Source organism: Ranitomeya variabilis, chromosome 6, assembly GCF_051348905.1.
Source record: "Ranitomeya variabilis isolate aRanVar5 chromosome 6, aRanVar5.hap1, whole genome shotgun sequence".
NCBI lineage: Eukaryota > Metazoa > Chordata > Amphibia > Anura > Dendrobatidae > Ranitomeya > Ranitomeya variabilis.
In genome coordinates, this window is record NC_135237.1 from 343,081,389 (window position 1) to 343,101,696 (window position 20,308).

General features: G+C 45.4%; 1 protein-coding gene across 1 annotated transcript in view; it reads left to right on the top strand.

Annotated features, from left to right (window-relative positions):
* Positions 1-20,308, top strand: part of SYCP2L (synaptonemal complex protein 2 like) — a 221,342-nt gene that overhangs the window by 119,879 nt on the left and 81,155 nt on the right. Inside the window, exon 20 of the mRNA XM_077269880.1 lies at positions 5,651-5,708. Within this exon, the coding sequence (XP_077125995.1) occupies positions 5,651-5,708 (58 nt within the window). The remainder of the gene's footprint in view (positions 1-5,650; positions 5,709-20,308) is intronic.

The window sequence follows — 20,308 nt, forward strand, 5'->3', positions numbered from 1 at the left end:
CTGTCCCCACCTCAACAGCTTCTGTTGGTACCAGGCACTTCCTATCTGGCATTACAGCTTCTTTGAGGATCATCACCTTTTCTGCTCATCTGACAAAAGCCTGGGATGGGCTGAAATGTCTGATTGTTAGTTTGGATTTCACTGGATTAAATAAGCAATTATTCTGCACGTGAGGGGGGATTTCTTTCCACTTTGCGGATTACCTCCATGTGCGCCACGTTCACACAAAGTGCTGATCAGCTTTTTATTGTTTTGATCTTCTGGACCACCTCTGGGTCTGAACAAAACTTCAGATGTGTTCCCATACTGTTTGATAGACTTGAGACTGATGGGACAATTCACCGCATATGCATCTGCTCACATTAAACTTGTCACTCTTCACACTGTCTGATACCCTGCTATTCTCTCCCTTAACTAGGAAGTGCTTCCCTTTTTATTTGACCTAACCCCTTCCAACATGTGGGCTATTCCCATACTTTTACCTATATCTTACCCTGACTGTTACAAAGTGTTTCCCTATACCTTCCACTGGTTCTCCTATGGACAGCCCTCCCCAATTTCCTGGGGACGGCTTGAGGTTAAACCTCAATGAAACCCAAGACACCAACTGGCAAAAAGGATAAAAGGCAGATTTATATACTAGACAGTGGCGTACCGCCGTTGGCGGCAGGCCACGTGACTGCTATGGGGCCCCGAGGGGTGAAGGGGCCCACCGGAATCGGACCGCAACGACTGTGCCAGGGGTGTACGTACCTCTCTGGGCCCTGGGGGCCCCTGCAGGGCAGCTTATAATGAAGGAAATCTGGCCTGTTTTATCTGGCTCGGGTGGGCCCCTGGCCAAATTGCCCTCATGTGCGGCTGGCAGGGAGAGAAAATGACAAGAGAAAATGGCAGCGGAGCTGCAGCGATCTGTCCTGCTTCTTGCCCGTGCATCCTGTCTCACAGCAGTGAGCAGCATGGCTGGATGACATCATCATTCACCGCCGTGGCAGCTGTGCCAATGAGAGGAAGCTGCCGGCAACGGTGGTGCTGTGGCTGCCGGAGAAACTGGTGAGAGGTGCTTATGTGTGTGTGTGTGTGTGTGTAGGTGGAGAAGATAATGATGGGGGTGACAAGGAAGGCAGTGATGGGGTGGAGGAAAGGGCAATAATGGGGTGGGGGGAGGAGGAAATGATGGAGGTGGTGGAATGGGCAATGATGGTGGTAGTGGTGGGGGAGAAGGCAATGATGGAGGTGGTGAAAATGACAATGATGTTGGTGGTCAAAAGGGCAATAATGCGGTGGTGGAGAGGAGGAAATGATGGAGGTGGTGGAATGGGCAATGATGGGGTGATGGGAGGAAAGGCAATGATGGTGGCAGTGGAAAGGACAATGATGGAGGTGGTGGGAAAGGAAGCAATGATGGAGGTGGTGGGGAAGGAAGCAATGATGGAGGTGGTGGGGAAGAAGGCAGTGATGAAGTGGTGAGGGAAATCAATGATGGGGTGGTGGGGGAGAAGGCAGTGATGGAGGTGGTGAAATGGGCAATGATGGGGGTGGTGAGAAAAGGCAATGATGGTGGTAGTGGAAAGGACAATGATGGTGGAAAGGGCAATGATGAGGGTGATAGGGGAGGAGGAAATGATGGAGGTGGTGGAATGGGCAATGATGGGGTGGTGGGGGAGAAGGCAATGATATAGGTGGTGGAAAGGGCAATGATGGGGGTGCTGGGGGAGAAGGCAATGATGGGGTGGGGGAGAGGACAATAATGAAATGCAGAGGACCAAGAGGGGTGTGGGGAATTGGGAAGGGAGGAAGCGGGCTTTATAATGGATTTAGGAACAGAGGGAGTTGGAGGAAGCCTTTATTATCACTTATGTTTAACAGTCCCTTAGTATATAGTGTACTCACCTATGTATAGCACAGTCCCTTAATATATAGTGTACTAGCTTATTATACATAGCACAACCCCTTAGTATATAGTGTACTCACTTATGTATAGCACAGTCCCTTAGTATATAGTGTACTCGCTTATGCATAGCGCCATCCCTCAGTATATAGTGTGGTCACTTTTTATTTATAGCATGGTCTCTTAGTATATAGTGTACTCGCTTATGTACAGCACAGTCCTTAGTATATAGTGTACTCTCTTATTATGTATAACACCATCCTTAGTTACATAGTTTCCTCTTTTATCATGTATAACACCGTGCCTTATTACATACCATCCTCTCTAGTTGTATATAGCTTCCTCTGTGGTTATGTACAGTGCTGTCTCTTACATAGTGTATTCTTGTTGTTTTTGTTATTCACAGCGCCCTCCAGTGGCGTAACTACAAAGTTATGGGCCCCGGTGCGAACTTCCACAGCCCGCACAGGGCTATATAGAGCACAGCCCGCACAGGGCTATATAGAGCACAGCCCGCACAGGGCTATATAGAGCACAGCCCGCACAGGGCTATATAGAGCACAGCCCGCACAGGGCTATATAGAGCACAGCCCGCACAGGGCTATATAGAGCACAGCCCGCACAGGGCTATATAGAGCACAGCCCGCACAGGGCTATATAGAGCACAGCCCGCACAGGGCTATATAGAGCACAGCCCGCACAGGGCTATATAGAGCACAGCCCGCACAGGGCTATATAGAGCACAGCCCGCACAGGGCTATATAGAGCACAGCCCGCACAGGGCTATATAGAGCACAGCCCGCACAGGGCTATATAGAGCACAGCCCGCACAGGGCTATATAGAGCACAGCCCGCACAGGGCTATATAGAGCACAGCCCGCACAGGGCTATATAGAGCACAGCCCGCACAGGGCTATATAGAGCACAGCCCGCACAGGGCTATATAGAGCACAGCCCGCACAGGGCTATATAGAGCACAGCCCGCACAGGGCTATATAGAGCACAGCCCGCACAGGGCTATATAGAGCACAGCCCGCACAGGGCTATATAGAGCACAGCCCGCACAGGGCTATATAGAGCACAGCCCGCACAGGGCTATATAGAGCACAGCCCGCACAGGGCTATATAGAGCACAGCCCGCACAGGGCTATATAGAGCACAGCCCGCACAGGGCTATATAGAGCACAGCCCGCACAGGGCTATATAGAGCACAGCCCGCACAGGGCTATATAGAGCACAGCCCGCACAGGGCTATATAGAGCACAGCCCGCACAGGGCTATATAGAGCACAGCCCGCACAGGGCTATATAGAGCACAGCCCGCACAGGGCTATATAGAGCACAGCCCGCACAGGGCTATATAGAGCACAGCCCGCACAGGGCTATATAGAGCACAGCCCGCACAGGGCTATATAGAGCACAGCCCGCACAGGGCTATATAGAGCACAGCCCGCACAGGGCTATATAGAGCACAGCCCGCACAGGGCTATATAGAGCACAGCCCGCACAGGGCTATATAGAGCACAGCCCGCACAGGGCTATATAGAGCACAGCCCGCACAGGGCTATATAGAGCACAGCCCGCACAGGGCTATATAGAGCACAGCCCGCACAGGGCTATATAGAGCACAGCCCGCACAGGGCTATATAGAGCACAGCCCGCACAGGGCTATATAGAGCACAGCCCGCACAGGGCTATATAGAGCACAGCCCGCACAGGGCTATATAGAGCACAGCCCACATCTCATCTCCCCCCCACTCCCACAATGGCCCCACAGTCCAGTTAAAAAGAAAAAAAAAACTCTCCTCACCTTTCCTTTTGTCCGCGCTGCTCCCGGTGGCTGCAGTCTGCCCAGGACACAGCAGGTGCACGATGATATGACGTCATCGCGCACCCGCAGTGTACTGTCAGAGGCAGAGCGGGGAATGATGGGAGAGGGAGCGTCAGGTGACGCTCTCTCCTCCATCATTGCATTGAACTATACCGGTGTCATAGACGCCGGTATAGTTAAATGCGGCGGCGGCACTGGTGGGGGGAGGGGGAGGAACAGTGCAGCGGCCCACTACTGGCACCGGCTCTTCTGGCATTTGCCAGAAGTGCCCGATGGCCAGTCCGGCCCTGCTCTGACCTGCCGGCCCCGGGCCCCTGACCTGCGGTGCCCGGTCGCAATGGCGACCGCGGTAGTTACGCCCCTGGCGCCCTCTTATATTACATAGTCCGCTCTTGTTAGATATAAAATGATTGCTGATAGAGGAGCCGATGACCAGACTACCAGTCATCATTTCCATTAGAAAAGAAGTTTTCCCATGCTCCATCAGCCATCATTGCATTATATATCTAACAAGAGAGGACGGTGATAAAAAACAAAGCTCTATATAATCCAATATGTAAGGGACGGTGCTGTACATGGCAAGAGAGGGCACTGTATAAGGGACAATATACATAACGGAGACTATGTAATATAAATACATCAATGTGTGTAATATATATATATATATATATATATGTATGTATGTGTATGTGTACATATATATATATATATATATATATATATATATATATGTATACATACATATATATATATATATATATATATATATATATATATATATATATATATATATATATATACATATATATATATATATATACATATATATATATATACACACACTGAAAGGATACTATATCCGAAATGTTGTCACGCCGTTCAGGCATTAAAGCCCATTTTTTTTCTTTAATTTTTGTGCTGTTTTCCTTTTTTTATCTTTATTACTGGAGGCCAATTGAACTTTGGTTGGGAAAGCGCTGCACGACAACTGCGGTAATTTGTGATGCTGTTCCAATTTTGAGATATATATATATATATATATATATATATATATATATATATATATATATATATATATATATATATATATATATATATATATATATATATATATATATATATATATATATATATATATATTATATTATGTAGCTTTGTCACCATAAAAGGAGGGGGTCCAGACACATTTCTTGCTCAGGGGCCCCAAGCTGTGCCTTTAATTAAATGTGTGTGCGGCCGTCACTCTGTACCTTGCTCCTCCCAACTCCTCCTTTCTAGTCCTGCACTGCTTCCAGCTGAACTCTCTGGCTAGATTTTCATAAGGATGGCTCCTGGCTGACATAAGTTTCCAGCCAGAGAGCAGTGTATGCTGGGCTCGCCGGAAGTAGTTGCAGATGTGAGGGCGGCTACCGGCTGTTGGAGGCGGAGCGTGAGGAGCTGAAACTGTGTGGAGACCTAAGACTGTGAGCTGGGCCCGGCGGTGATTTTTTTTTTTTTTTTGGGGGGGGGGGCTTTTGCTATGGGGCCCCATGATTTCTATGTACGCCCCTGATACAAGACCATAAAACATTCTGCATATATTACTATAAAATTTTACTCCCTCTTGACGCAGCCTCTTCTTCTGACCCCCTTACACCAGCAGCGGATCTTGATGATTTGCGTCCCCGATTGCATTCAGCGTGGCAGAACGTTTCTCAGACAACCATAAATAACCCCTTTGCTAGCATGCGTGTATTTTTGTGTGTGGCACTCATACTCTTGAATAAATAGAGATGTTTTGAAAACTGCATTTTTATCACTTTGGTGTTGCAAATTCATTGGTGAGGTCTGTGCTTGTATATTATATAAAAATATATATGTTCAGAAAATAAGTTTTAATATTTTATATACGTTATATTAGATCTTTTAAGTGTGTTTTTCTGCTTGTTTTAGAAAAGCATTTGATGTCTTTGAATTTAAAAGTGCATCAGATTCCACTTCAGATGCAGAGGTAAGATGTTTTTGTTTTGTTTTTTCCCAAAAACTCACACATAAATGAAATATAGAAAAAAAATGCTAACATCCAGCTCTGAACAACTGATAACCCCACAACCCAGGAAAAGCATTCAGTATGGGGGAATTATACTGTATGTGTGTGTGTGTGTGTGGGGGGGGGGGGGCTGCATTATACTGTGTGGGGGGGCTATACATCAATGCTATGAGATGAAGGATGGATGGGTAGATGGCTAACATCAGTACGAAGAGATGGATGGGGAGATAGCTATGCATCAATGCTAAGAGATGGATGATGGATGGGCAGATGGTTATACATCAGTACGAAGAGATGGATGATAATTGGGGAGATAGCTATACATCAATGCTAAGAGATGGATGGGGAGATGGCTATATATCAATGCTAAGAGATGGATGATGGATGGGGAGATGGTTATATATCAATGCTAAGAGATGGATGATGGATGGGGAGATGGTTATACATCAGTACGAAGAGATGGATGATTGGGGAGATGGCTATGCATCAGTACAAAGAGATGGATGATGGATGGGGAGATGGCTATACATCAGTACAAAGATGGATGATGGATGGGGAGATAGCTATACATCAATGCTAAGAGATGGATGGGGAGATGGCTATATATCAATGCTAAGAGATGGATGATGGATGGGGAGATGGCTATATATCAATGCTAAGAGATGGATGATGGATGGGGAGATGGTTATACATCAGTACAAAGAGATGGATGATGGATGGGGAGATGGCTATATATCAATGCTAAGAGATGGATGATGGAGATGGCTATACATCAGTACAAAGATGGATGATGGATGGGGAGATGGCTATACATCAGTACAAAGATGGATGATGGATGGGGAGATGGCTATACATCAGTACAAAGATGGATGATGGATGGGGAGATAGCTATACATCAATGCTAAGAGATGGATGATGGATGGGGAGATGGCTATATATCAATGCTAAGAGATGGATGATGGATGGGGAGATGGCTATATATCAATGCTAAGAGATGGATGATGGATGGGGAGATGGCTGTACATCAGTACTAATCTCTGGCTGGATCTTCCTCTGACTTCTCATACAGCGCCCAGCACGGAGTGTCCATGTGCAGAGGAGGAGGTGCAGCACAGCTCTTGTTTGTGTGGTCGTCTAGTCCGGCAACAACTGTGCAGCTGGTGGCGCCGCTCCTGAGGAGAGCTCCTGCTCAGAAGCTTCCAGTGCTTGAAGTGCAGCCGTTCCACCACGCCCTGCAGATGCTGCCAGTGACTCTCTGAGGGGAGACGGCGCAGGGTGATGAGCTGTCCTCTGGTCGGCGCGGTATGCTCGACTCAGGCTCACGCCTTCATGGCGATGGACAGACGGGAGCACAGTGTGGCAGGGAGGCTTTGTACCTAGAGCTTGTGTCCTTCCTTCTGTATTGATGGCCCCGGGCATCGCTAGGCACTGTGATTAGAGACGTCGTCACTGATCCTGTGCTCTGAGTCATGTGCACTGCCCCACATCATGCTGCTCTTCATTGCAGGCTGGTGATACACGCTGACACTCTGGCCTCAGGCAGTAAGCACAGGCAGCAGGTGCTCCTCCCCAGCCAGTCCCATCCAGCCTCTGCGGAGCCAGGGGCGCAGTAATGGCAGCACAGAATCAGAGCTCAGTGACTGTGATCCCGGAGCTCCACACTGTCTGGTCAGTGCAGGATCAGATTTCTCATCCCCACACAGCACCTACCGAGCATGGAGCTGAGAGCACAGTCACTAATCACTGCCTGATCTTTCTGAGACAGGCCGACCTGCTGTAATTACCACTGTGCTGAATCCAGGCTATCCCTTTGTTATCTGTGGTGTTACATAGGACTGCAGGTGACATCTACCAGATTATCTGTACTCGGTTACCACTGTTAGGCCTCTTTCACACTTCCGTCGTTCAGGGTGCATCATAATGTAGTGAAGTTGTAGCGCCCCCACTGCCGCAGGGCCGAGGGGTACCCGGTACCGGGCCTCTGAGTCTCTGCTCTGGGGTTGTCACGGTGGCTAGGCCCGGTCCGTGACCCTGCTGAGGGGCGTACAGTAATAGATGTGGATGGTGGTGGTAGTGCGGTGCAGTAAATAACGAGGACACCAGGTTGCAGTCTCTTTACCTCTTGTCAGGATCACACTCAGTCGGAGCAGCCTTTGGAAGTGGGGAATCACCAGAAATAATACACAAGACACGTCTTGTATAGTGTATCACTGGGAAGTCTCTGAAGGACGCCTGCCTTCAATGTGCTATCCCTTCTTTATATAGTTGTATCGGTAGGTTCAGTGGTTATACAAGTTTTGCATGTTTAAACAAAGAGACAAAACAGGAAAGAAAGAAAAAACAGTTTCGTGGGCGGCAGTTTCACAACAAACAGTACAAAGGCAATTCCACAGACAAGAAAAACAGGATTTCATACTATAGCTAAAATGTCCTTGAATGGACAGGTCAATATTTATCACAAATTCTTTTTTGTGGTTCATTGAGGTAACCATTTTTGTTCTGCTCTTCACAATCCCCCCCTTTGACATATTCCATTCAAAACCTTGTCATATAGACGATCATTTTAGTCATTCTTTTTGTGATATTACAACAACAAAAAAAAAAAAAAAAAACACTTTATATTCTCGCATCCATTACACACAATTTATTTGTGCATACCGAGATACCCTTGAGTACAACCTTGAATAATACATATATAATTACAATAACCATAACTGTATGTATTAGGCTTTGCATAATCCCGGTAACCCACCCACCGATCCCTCTGAACCAATTGGCCGGGTTAAGAAAAGACAAGGTATCTGACCACCAGCTATCCTTATTTTGGTCATTGTCTTTGTCATACTGATCCCTGAGTCGTTGTACGTCTTCTAATTTAAATCTCATACTCATAGTACTATTTGGGTCTATATAATGACAGCAGGTGGGTCCGATGATTTGACACATACCCCCTTGTGAGGCAGTTAGGTAATCCAATACCAGGGTATGTTGGTTAGTGACTATTATAAGCTGATTCTGTACAGCTATACTAGTATTTAATATGTCCAATATATCCCAAATCTGGTCATCTAGATAATCCGTGGCTCTAACTAATTTATCCCACATCTGTGTTAACATAGGATAAATAAAAAATGGTACTAGCAATTTTGTTGGGAATTCCCATTTGTACTATATGTGGCCTCCCCGAGGGACGTGGTGAGTTGCCTATTTTTCCTGTAAGATTGCCCTGCTACCAAGGAAATTCTACCCATCCCACAACTGGTATGGCGATTGTAGTATTCCATAGTCTAGTATTGCCAGGTTGGTTGTTGGCCAGGTTGTCTGAACAATTAGGCCAAGCGAATATTTCTTCAGCTGACACGGGAACTGCTAGAAAAGGTATACTTGTGGCTGATACTGGTGAATGGGTACAGATCCAACAATCTGCCAGGGGTTGCGTATTATTTAACAAGTCATGCACTAATTTTCTATGATGTTGTACGAATCTATTGTTCAAAGGGGCTAGAGAATTCAGTCTTTCCCATGCCTCCGTTGAGGTTAACATTATTAACATCAATATCATGAGTCTTATACTGCTTTTTTGCAATGGCTTGCATGTATCCATGATGCCTTTCCTTCAAGCTTGACTGCTGTCGGAGTTGTTAACAGGACTTGGAAAGGTCCGTCAAACCTCGGTTCCAGAGTCTTTCTGGTGTGTCTTTTCACGTAGACTTGATCACCAGGTTCCAACTTGTGGCCTCCTTTGAGATTTTCTGGATCTGGAAGGGAAGCAAAAACTTGCGAATGCACTTTAGTTAAACGTTTTTGTAATTCTTGTACATAAGCAGTTAAAGTCTCAGTATTCAACATCAGTTGTTGTGGAAAATAACAACCCAAATTTGCTGCTCTACCAAAAAGAATCTCATGTGGTGACAGCTTAGCCTTCCCCCTTGGGGCGTTTCGGATGGAATACAGGGCAAGTGGTAGACACTCGGTCCAAGGCTTTCCTGTTTCTGCCATGGCCTTCTGGATTTTTAATTTTATTGTTCCATTTAATCTTTCCACTTTATCTGAACTCTGTGGGTGATACGGAGTGTGAAACTGGTTTTCTACTCCCAACATTTTCATAACATTCTGGAATATTTCCCCAGTAAAATGGGTACCCCTATCTGACTCGATCACCTCAGGCATGCCGTAACGGGGTATCAGTTCATGTGCTATTTTAATGGCAGTAGTTTTTGCTGAGGCTTTACGAACTGGATAAGCCTCTGGCCACCCTGAGAACATGTCCACACACACAAGCACATATTCGTATCCATTGTACCTAGGAAGTTGGATGTAGTCGATCTGGAGTCTTTGAAAGGGATACAGTGGTCTTACATGATGCTTGGTTGGGGTTTTAATTGTCTGACCTGGATTGTGTGCCAGGCATATAGCGCATGCAGCACACATGTTCCGAGCAAAATTACCAAAGCCTGGAGCCAACCACCTTTCTTTTACCTTGAGCGTCATACCATTTGCCGACACATGCGTGGGTAGGTGGAGGTCACTTGCCACTGCGGGGTACCAGGCTCTGGGTAAACACAACAAAGTTCCTTTTTTCCATAATCCTTGCTGATCTTCTGCCCCTTTTTTCTGCCACTGCCCTCGTTCTTCGTCTACCTGTTTCGAGCTTCCTTCAATCTCTCCTTATCATCTTCAGAGCTATCTAGTGTGTGGGCATGATGTAAGGGTTTACGTGCTGCCTGTTTTGCTGCCTTGTCGGCTTTATCGTTACCCCTGGCTTCCTCGGTGTCGAGTCTCACATGTGCAGCTACCTTTATCACCGCTATTTCTTTAGTTTCTTGTGCTGCCTCCAGAATCTGTCTAATGAGGGAGGCATGTTTAACAGGTTGGCCTGAAGCAGTCATATAACCTCTGGCTCTCCATATTACGCCAAAATCGAAAATAATGCCATGTGCATATCTAGAATCAGTGTATATGTTTGCTGTCTGATCTTTGGCTATTTTTAGAGCTTCAACCAATGCCGTAAGTTCTGCTTCTTGTGCAGACTGATTAGCAGGGAGAGGTTCTGCTTTCAGCACTTCATGCTGAGTTACTACCGCATAACCTGTATGAAATTGTCCATTCATATCTGCATATCTACTGCCATCTATGAAAAGTTCAAATGTAGCATTACAGAGTGGCTTGTCACGTACATTACATAAGCCCTGAGTCTCTTGTTCCATTAATTGTACACAATCATGCATTGACTTTGATGGGTCAAAGGAGTTGGAGAGTGCAGTTTCCTCAGGTATGGTACCCCCCTCAGACTCTAAAAAGAGCAAAGACGCGAGATTAAGAGTCTGAATCCTGGCAAAGGAAATGTTGGGCGGCAGTAGTAGGGAACATTGGAGACGGAGGTGTCTGGCCATTGAAATATGTTTAGGTTGGACCTGGTTAAGAATGCCATGTACATCATGAGTGGTCTGAACTAGAAGTGGGTGATCAAGAACAATCTCAGAAGCTTTATCTAATAACAGTGAAATTGCGGCTACTACTCTTACACAAGAAGGTGCGGCTCTAGCTACAGGGTCCAGATGAGCTGATATGTATGCCACCGGTCTCTGTTTGTTTCCATGTTTTTGTGTGAGCACCCCTGTAGCATGTGAGGATATCTCAGCTGCCATCAATTGAAAAGGTTTAGTGTAGTCTGGGAGTCCCAAAGCCGGAGCTGATACCAGTGCTGTTTTCAAAGAGGAAAATGACTGTTTAGCCTCTTCACTGAGTGAATATGGTGTGTTGGCAATACAGTCATATAAAGGCTGCATGAGTTGACTTGCATGTATGATCCACTGTCTACAGTGTGAAACAATACCTAGGAAAGCACGCAGCTGTTTGTGATTCCTGGGTTCAAGCATGTTACGTATGGCTTCCGTACGTTGAGGTGTGAGGTGTCTGATGCCCTGTGATATGCAGTGACCTAAAAACACGACTGTTTGTTGACAAGCCTGGAGTTTTTGTCTATTTACTTTACAGCCTTCTTGCGCTAGGAAAATTAAGAAATTAACAGTTGAGGTAACTGCCGTCTGCTCATCAGGGCAACAAATAAGTAAATCATCTACATACTGTAGAATGACTACTCCTGGTTCTGGGATGAAATTTTTTTAGCACGGTCTGCATTGCTTCAGAGTACAAAGTTGGTGAGTGTACCATACCTTGTGGCAATCTTGTCCATGCTAATTGTTTACCCTTGAATGTAAAGGCAAACAAATGCCAACAGTTCTTATGTAGTGGCACAGAAAAAAATGCGTTTGATAAGTCAATTACCGTAAAATATGCAGCAGTGCTGGGAATTTGAGACAGTAAGGTATGAGGATTCGGTACCACAGGGGTGACCGGTGCCAAAACCTTATTGATTTCCCGTAAGTCGTGCACCATGCGATATTTCACCATAGTTTCTTTGGAGGACACTTTCTTTTTAACAGGATATAAGGGTGTATTGGCGGGTGACCTGATTTCTACCAAAACACCTTGTAACACATAATCCTGAATTTGTTGAGAAATCGCCTGTTCTTGCTGGGCGCTGATGGGGTATTGCCTAAGCTGAGGTAAAATGGTTCCCGGGGCAGTTTCTAACAGTATAGGAGCTACTGATAAAAACCCTACATCAGTGTCTCCTTTTGCCCATAGGCCGTCAGGAACCCGAGACAAGTCAATTTTTGCTTGTTGAGTGTAAATTTCGGGAAAATCCTCCATTGCCTGTATTCTAACATATGGTTCCAGAGTTTCTGCATCTTCAGGGATGGTCAGCATAACTGTGCCATCTTCTCTAAAATGGATGTTTGCATGCATTTTACTTAAGACATCAGTACCCAACAAGCAGGTAGGTGCACCTTTAGCAAATAAAAATTTGGATACAAAAGTTTTAGGGCCAAAGCTCACATTTAAAGGTTTTGTAAAGGGCAACGCCTGAATTTTACCATCATACCCTTCTGCATATGTAACCTTTGAGGATATATTGTCAGGATATGGTAAAAAGTCCTGATTTAAAATGGAGGATGTTGCTCCCGTATCTATCAGAAAAGGTACATTTTTACCCTCAACCTCAACTTGTATTATTGGTCTTCTAGAAGGAAGAGAGACCTGCATAACTTTCAGTCATTTTGAGCTGTCTGTTTGATCAGGCACTGGGTTATTTATCCTATTTTTGGGTACAAAGGTTCCTGAATCTATATCTGCTTTTCTCTTCCTACATTCCCTTTGGAAATGTCCTGGCTTCTTACAGTAATGACAAGTAAACTTTTGATTAGCAGAGCCAGTATTAGCCTGTGCAATTCTTACTGGCTTAGAATTTTCTCTTAAGTCCATTTCTATCCCTACAGCTTTCTGTCTAGCCAGGTGTGGGTCTTCCAAGGTTCTCCAATCAGGGGTTGCGGCCTTAAGCTTTTCCTTCACTTTTGGAGACAATCCATCTATAAAGGTTTTTGTAACTAACCTCATCATTCCTGGAGCGGTTAGATCCATGCCTTCATCTCTGAAATTATTTTCTACACTTAGATAATATTCGTCTACTGATTGTCCAGATTTCTGAGCCACCACTCCCGTTGTTCCTCTCTGCCTCTGTCTCTCCCTCATGAAAACCATTAAGTGATCTACAAATTGCGTACCTGATTCTATCGTTTGTAAGGCACCATCTCCTGCTTGGGGCCTATGTACCTGTAGATTTGCTAATAGCTCCTGGAAGAGTCCAGGAGTCATTTTCATTCTACATAATTCTTCTCCATCTGCCCAAACTCCTGCGTGAGTCTGCATAATTTGCTGTATATATTGTGCAAATCTAACTGGACACTGGGTGGGATCTGGTGCGTTATGCAAGAGAGACATGCCTTCAGCGGGGGACCAAGGGAAATATTGTCGAGTTTGGTGGTATCTTGTTCCCATTACTCCGTCAGCACCAGGTTCCCTAAAGGGTCTTGGTACTACCCTAACAGGGGCAAGTACAGCGCCATGTCTAGATGTACCACAGGCTAGGCAATCATTTCTCCAGTCTGGATTTTGTTGTCCACAGTGCGGACATACCCATCCTCCTGGTCCGGCTAAACTTTGAGGTGGTGTTTGGAGAAAAGATGGGGCATGTGGGTTAAGGTATGGGGGTGGGGTATTTTTAGATTCCACATTTTGTTTTTCTCCACAGCCTGCGGGTCTAATACACCACTTTTTACTCTGTTGATTATATGTCCATCCCTCATTTTCTGCTACCCTAGAGACATCAATCAATGCTTGGATCTGATCTATCCATTTCTTGTCTCTGATTATGCCTTTTTTTCTTTCCTGAATTCCTTCCCATAGTTTTCTACTAAAAGCTTCTGCCCTAGTAACTCCAAACTTACTAAAAATCTTTCTCAGCCCCTTAGTGGCATCTTCACCACTTCTCTCCTTTATGATAGTATAGATATCTAATTCTTCTGGTTCCGACTTTGTTTGCTTATTCCCCATTTTCTTATCCTGAGCTTTCTTGCCCTAGGTGGCGTTTGGGTATGAGAATACCTCGTTACCTTCTTCCTAAGGAGCTAGGATGTCTTTTCTTGCCCTAGGTGGCGTTTGGGTATGAGAATACCTCGTTACCTTCTTCCTAAGGAGCTAGGATGTTTAAACTGTGTTGATATAAGAAAATCCTGATTCCTACACCTATAGCAAACAACACAAATGCAACCAGACAGAAAAAAGAAAAAGAACATACAACGTATCTTGTCCCAGGCTAATTTATCTGTCCTGGGCTCATACTATCATACACAACGTATTCTTGTCCCAGGCTAATTTATCTGTCCTGGGCTCATACTATCATACACTTATCCGTCACCAGGTTTTTGTCAAAGACAGGATCAGAGATTGAACCATAGGCGCGGAGGTCTCCCCGAAAGGACGCAACCACGTTGCCCAGTGGGACAGTCACTTCTTCTGTTTCAACACCCTGGGCGGCTTATAGGGCTATTCCCAACTTCCACACACCTTTTATTCACATTCACTCTCATTCAATGCCGTACTCCGTGAGGTGATCAATTCCTAAATAGTTCAAGAACCCGAGCTATAGGTATCCTCCTCTACTAGAACTACCCGCTAAAGAACACGACACAGAAAATCTTACGGACAGTGCAGGGCAGATATAAGAGATCTAACAGTGTCTCTTACCTGGCCAGGTTTTTGTTCATCTGCCGTCCATTATCCCAGATTTTCTTTTCGTTCGTATTCTGCCGGTGTTCTTGAAGGAATACACAGACCTCGGGTCCCCGTTCAGGCGCCAGGAAATGTCAGGATCACACTCAGTCGGAGCAGCCTTTGGAAGTGGGGAATCACCAGAAATAATACACAAGACACGTCTTGTATAGTGTATCACTGGGAAGTCTCTGAAGCACGCCTGCCTTCAATGTGCTATCCCTTCTTTATATAGTTGTATCGGTAGGTTCAGTGGTTATACAAGTTTTGCATGTTTAAACAAAGAGACAAAACCGGAAAGAAAGAAAAAACAGTTTCGTGGGCGGCAGTTTCACAACAAACAGTACAAAGGCAATTCCACAGACAAGAAAAACAGGATTTCATACTATAGCTAAAATGTCCTTGAATGGACAGGTCAATATTTATCACAAATTCTTTTTTGTGGTTCATTGAGGTAACCATTTTTGTTCTGCTCTTCACACTCTTTACTGAAGGTCTCTGGGTCCTCAGTCCGGAATTAGGTTCACCAGGCTGCGCAAGTCCGGCCAGTCCAATGGCACCTCCAGAGTTCTCTTTGCAGGTGGAAATCTGTGCCTTCCTGCTAGCGCTATGTGTTGTGGTCCTCCCCTGCTGTGCTTACGGGATAGTCCCCACAACTGTTGTCTGTTTCTCGTGTTCCCTCACAACTCGTTCGGATGATGTTCTTCTCCGTCCCTCCCGGTGTTATGGTTGGGACGGCACCCGTATGACGAGTAGGCTCGGAGCTCTTCCGGGACTCTAGAGTCGCCCCTCTCCTAGTGTGCCCCCCATGTCTTCATAGGTGATATATGTGAGACAGCCAGCCTATGACTGACTGTCCTGCCGTTGGTTTGAAGTATTGCTTGGAGCTAGATATAGAAATACTTCCTCGGCGTTCCGGCCGCCGGCTGTGCGCCTCAGTAGGATGTTGCCTCGGTCTTACAGCACGACTCCTACTGGTATTCTCTTTCTTGCTTTGATCTCGTTTCTCACTCAGCACAATATATCTCGCTTCTGATCCTTTCTTAGGGCACCGCCGCTATGCTGAGCAGGCACGGTCCCGTGACGTTCTCTCTATTTGCCAGGCCTCTGTCAGGGTCCCAAACCTGACAGGGACCCTACCGAAACTTCCCCCACAACACCCTCTGCCACAAGGTGTTGCCTGGTTCCAACCCAGTCAGCTTTCTGACTAACTTCCTGCCTGACCCCCAGTTTACCCACACGGTGAGGAGTGGCCTAATAAATAGCACCCTTAGCTCCCCCTGGAGGCCCGACTGTGAAATGTATTGGTGTATGTGATACCTGGTCAGATGAACTCCTTCAGTGCCATCAGACGTACCATAGCCCCCCTTAGCGGCGGAGCCACAGTACTGCAACGACCAGGACTCTGGGGCGCTGCAAAGTGACGTATCGATGGATGTTGTAAAAATAGCGGAAAACGTGTGCAACGCATCCAGTGTTATGACGGATGCGTCGAAGGAGTTCCTGCCTGCATTTTCAGGTTTAAAAAAAAAAAAAAAACTTCTGGGCATGCTCAGAATGAAATAACTGGATACGTCGCTGGATTCCAGTGTTTGACGGTCAGCGATGGATCCTGCGCCCATAGGCTTCCATTATAGCGAACGATGGACAGTGCTGGATCCGTTGCTCACCGATTTTCCGACGTGCAGAAAAAACATTACTCTGAACGTTTTCTCTGCCCAACGGACTGCTATTTTCCGACGGATCCAATGCACGATGAATGAAACAGATGGCCATCCATCACAATCCATCGCTAATACAAGTCTATCGGAAAAAACAGGATCCTGCAGAAAAATTTGCTGAATCCTGTTTTTTCAAAAATCGATGGATTTCGACGGGAGGGAAAAGACAGAAGTCTGAAAGAGGCCTTAGGCGACGTATCGACGGATGTGTCAAAAATCGTCGAAATACTGTATGCGTTGCATCCGTTATTCACTGATCCGCTAGACAGTTCCGTCGAAAAACTGGATCCGCTGCATCCGTCTTGTCCGTTTTTGCCATCCGTTTTTTTGACGGATCCGTTTTCCATGCCTAAAAATGGGAGTCTCCCAAATGTGATTGGCTACTGGAAAATATGGGAAACCTATATATTGAGTGTTTTAGACAGGGTTTAGAGCAAGTGGCAGAAATGGAAGGAATTCTAACAAGGATTGTTACCATCTATTCTGATTTTGCATTTGAGGCCAATAGGTTGGCAATCATTGTTAGTGAAAAGGGGGCAAGAGAGCGGATTCTTCGTCAGCGATGTCGACGGCGCTGCCTTTGGATACATCCCATCAACACACAGCGATTGACCCATGGCGTCTATTCAACGCAGTACATGGAGTTGAGGCAGAACCCGGACAAGTTTTTCAACTATGTGCGCATGAGACCTGAACTCTTTGATGTGTTGGGGACTTAATCTGAAGAAAGGACACCTATTTGCGTTTTTCCATTTCACCAGCGGAGTGTCTGATGGTGACCGTTCGGTAAGATTTTTATTTATTTTTTAATTTATTTAGTTTTATCATTGTTCATTATGTGCACATGTTGCGTATTTTTGCTGCTGGTACGCAGCGAATTTGACGCTGCGTATTTGCAGCATTTTTCCTTGTGTTAACAGTATCATGTAAACCTATGGAAAACAACATCTGCAGTGACCATGCTGCGGAAAATACTGCGCTGAAACACTGGGATGCATTTTCTGCAGCATTTCAATTGTTTGTGCCCATTCCACAGCGTTTAACACCTGCTCCATAATAGTAATCTGCAGCTGTCAAAACGCCGTTTTAAATCTGAAAAAAACTGAACATTAAAAAATTCCGCAGTCTGTTAAACATTTTTTCTTTTTTTTTTTACAAAAAAGGTTTTGAAAACTAAACATAATATTCTTCTATGTGGGAAAATAGCCTTAAACTGTAATGTTGTTGCTTGCAGTTTGTAATAATACATTTTTTTTTTTTTTAATTTCCACAGATTTCTTGCAACTAGTGTTGAGCATTCCGATACTGCAAATATCGGGTATCGGACGATATTTGCTGTATCGGAATTCCGATACCGAGTTCCGATATTTTTGCGTTATCGGAAATCTGAATCGGAAGTGTGCGGTGCGTATGGTTCCCAGGGTCTGGAGGAGAGGAAACTCTCCTTCAGGCCCTGGGATCCATATTCATGTAAAAAATAAATAAAAATAAAAAAATATTGACATACTCACCCCTCCGGTGGCCCCTGCTCTTAGCGGTGCCTCCGTTCCTAAGAATGCAGGGAGTGAAGGACCTTCGATGACGTCGCGGCTTGTGATTGGTCGCGTGAGCGGTCACGCGACCAATCACAAGCCGCGACGTCATCGAAGGTCCTTAACTCTGCATTCTTAGGAACGGAGGCACCGCTAAGAGCAGGGGCCGCTGGAGGGGTGAGTATGTCAATATTTTTTTATTTTTATTTATTTTTTACATGAATATGGATCCCAGGGCCTGAAGGAGAGTTTCCTCTCCTTCAGACCCTGGGAACCATTCCGATATTTTGTGTCCCATTGATATGCATTGGTATCAGGTATCGGTATCGGCGATATCCGATATTTTTTGGATATCGGCCGATCCAATCCGATACCGATACCTTTGCATATCGGAAGGTATCGCTCAACACTACTTGCAACTGAAGAATCGCTAACATCACTTCATTACCAATTTCGTCTGGGGATCTCAACTATCTCTGGGATTGTTAAAAAGACCTACCGAGCACTGTGGGATTCTTTGCACGAGGAGTTCATACCAAATCCAACAATGGACATGTGGCTGGAGAGTGCCGAAAATTTTGAAAAACGTTGCAATTTCCCTAATTGCTTGGGTGCCCTGGATGGCAAGCATATACGGATTGCTAAACCTGCAGGATCAGGATATGAATACTATAACTACAAAAAATACTTTTCTATTGTGCTGATGGCCATAGCGGATGCCCATTGTAAATTCATTGCGGTGGATATTGGAGCATATGGCCGCTCCAACGATTCCCAGCTGTTCAAAACGTCTCCTATGGGTCGTTGCTTATACGGAGATACGTATCAGTTTCCACCTCCAAGACCACTCCCTGGAACATCTGGCCCACCAATGCCATTCAGGTGTGTTGGTGATGAGGCCTCCCAGCTTTCAACACACCTGCTTAAACCATATTCCAGTAGTGGATTAACCCGAATTAAAAGACGTGTGGTGGAGTGTGCCTTCGGGATTCTAACAGCTAAATGGCGAGTGCTGCTAACCGCAATAAAACTGCAAACTGAAACTCTTGATGAGGTGGTCAAGGCATGTGTGGTGCTGCATAACTTCGTCATTTCCAAGGAACCGGTTGCCATGGAGGAAGAGGATTTGGAAACCACCTTGTGGGACTATCAAAGTGTCTGTTTGAACCGCAGTTGCGGTTTCCAGAATGAGGGACAAATTCGCCGATTATTTAATGTCGCCTGAATGCAGAGTCCCATGGCAAGATGATATTGTTGAGATGTGTATTTGATGTTATGTATGTCTATGTACAGAAACATTATTCCCAAAGTCACTCTTCTGATTTTCTTGACACCAAGTTTTACTACTTTCCCTAAAGTTTGTTATGTTTTGTAATAAAAAAACATGTTATACCTTTACAACTTGTTATATTTTTGTACCTTTTTTTTTTCACCATAGTTAAATGAAGACACTTGACAATAAAATTGTTTTTAAACGAAATCAAATTTTTATTACGCGCTTTTTTAACAAATTTTTATTAACCCCTTTGAGACGGGATAGTACGTCCGAGGTCAGAACCCCCGCTTTGATGCAGGGCTCCGGCGGTGAGCCCACATCAAAGCCGGGACATGTCAGCTGTTTTGAACAGCTGACATGTGCCCACAATAGGTGCGGGCAGAATCGCGATCCGTATGCACCTATAAACTAGTTAAATGCCGCTATCAAACGCTGACAGCGGCATTTAACTGGCGCTTCCGGCCGGGCGGCCGGAAATGAGCACATCGACGACCCCCGTCACATGATCGGGGATCAGCGATGCTTCTGCATAGTAACCATAGAGGTCCTTGAGACCTCTATGATTACTGATCCCCGGTAGCTGTGAGTGCCGCCCTGTGGTCGGCGCTCATAGCACACCTGCATTTCAGCTACATAGCAGCGATCTGATGATCGCTGCTATGTAACAGAGCCAATCTCATTGTGCCTGCTTCTAGTCTCCTATGGAGGCTATTGAAGCATGGCAAAAGTTCAAAAAAAAAAAAAGTAAAAAAAATGTGAAAAAAATAAAAAATATAAGCTTAAATCACCCCCCTTTTGGCCCCATTCAAAATAAATCAATAAAAAAAAAATTAAACCTGAACACGGCGGTATCGCCGT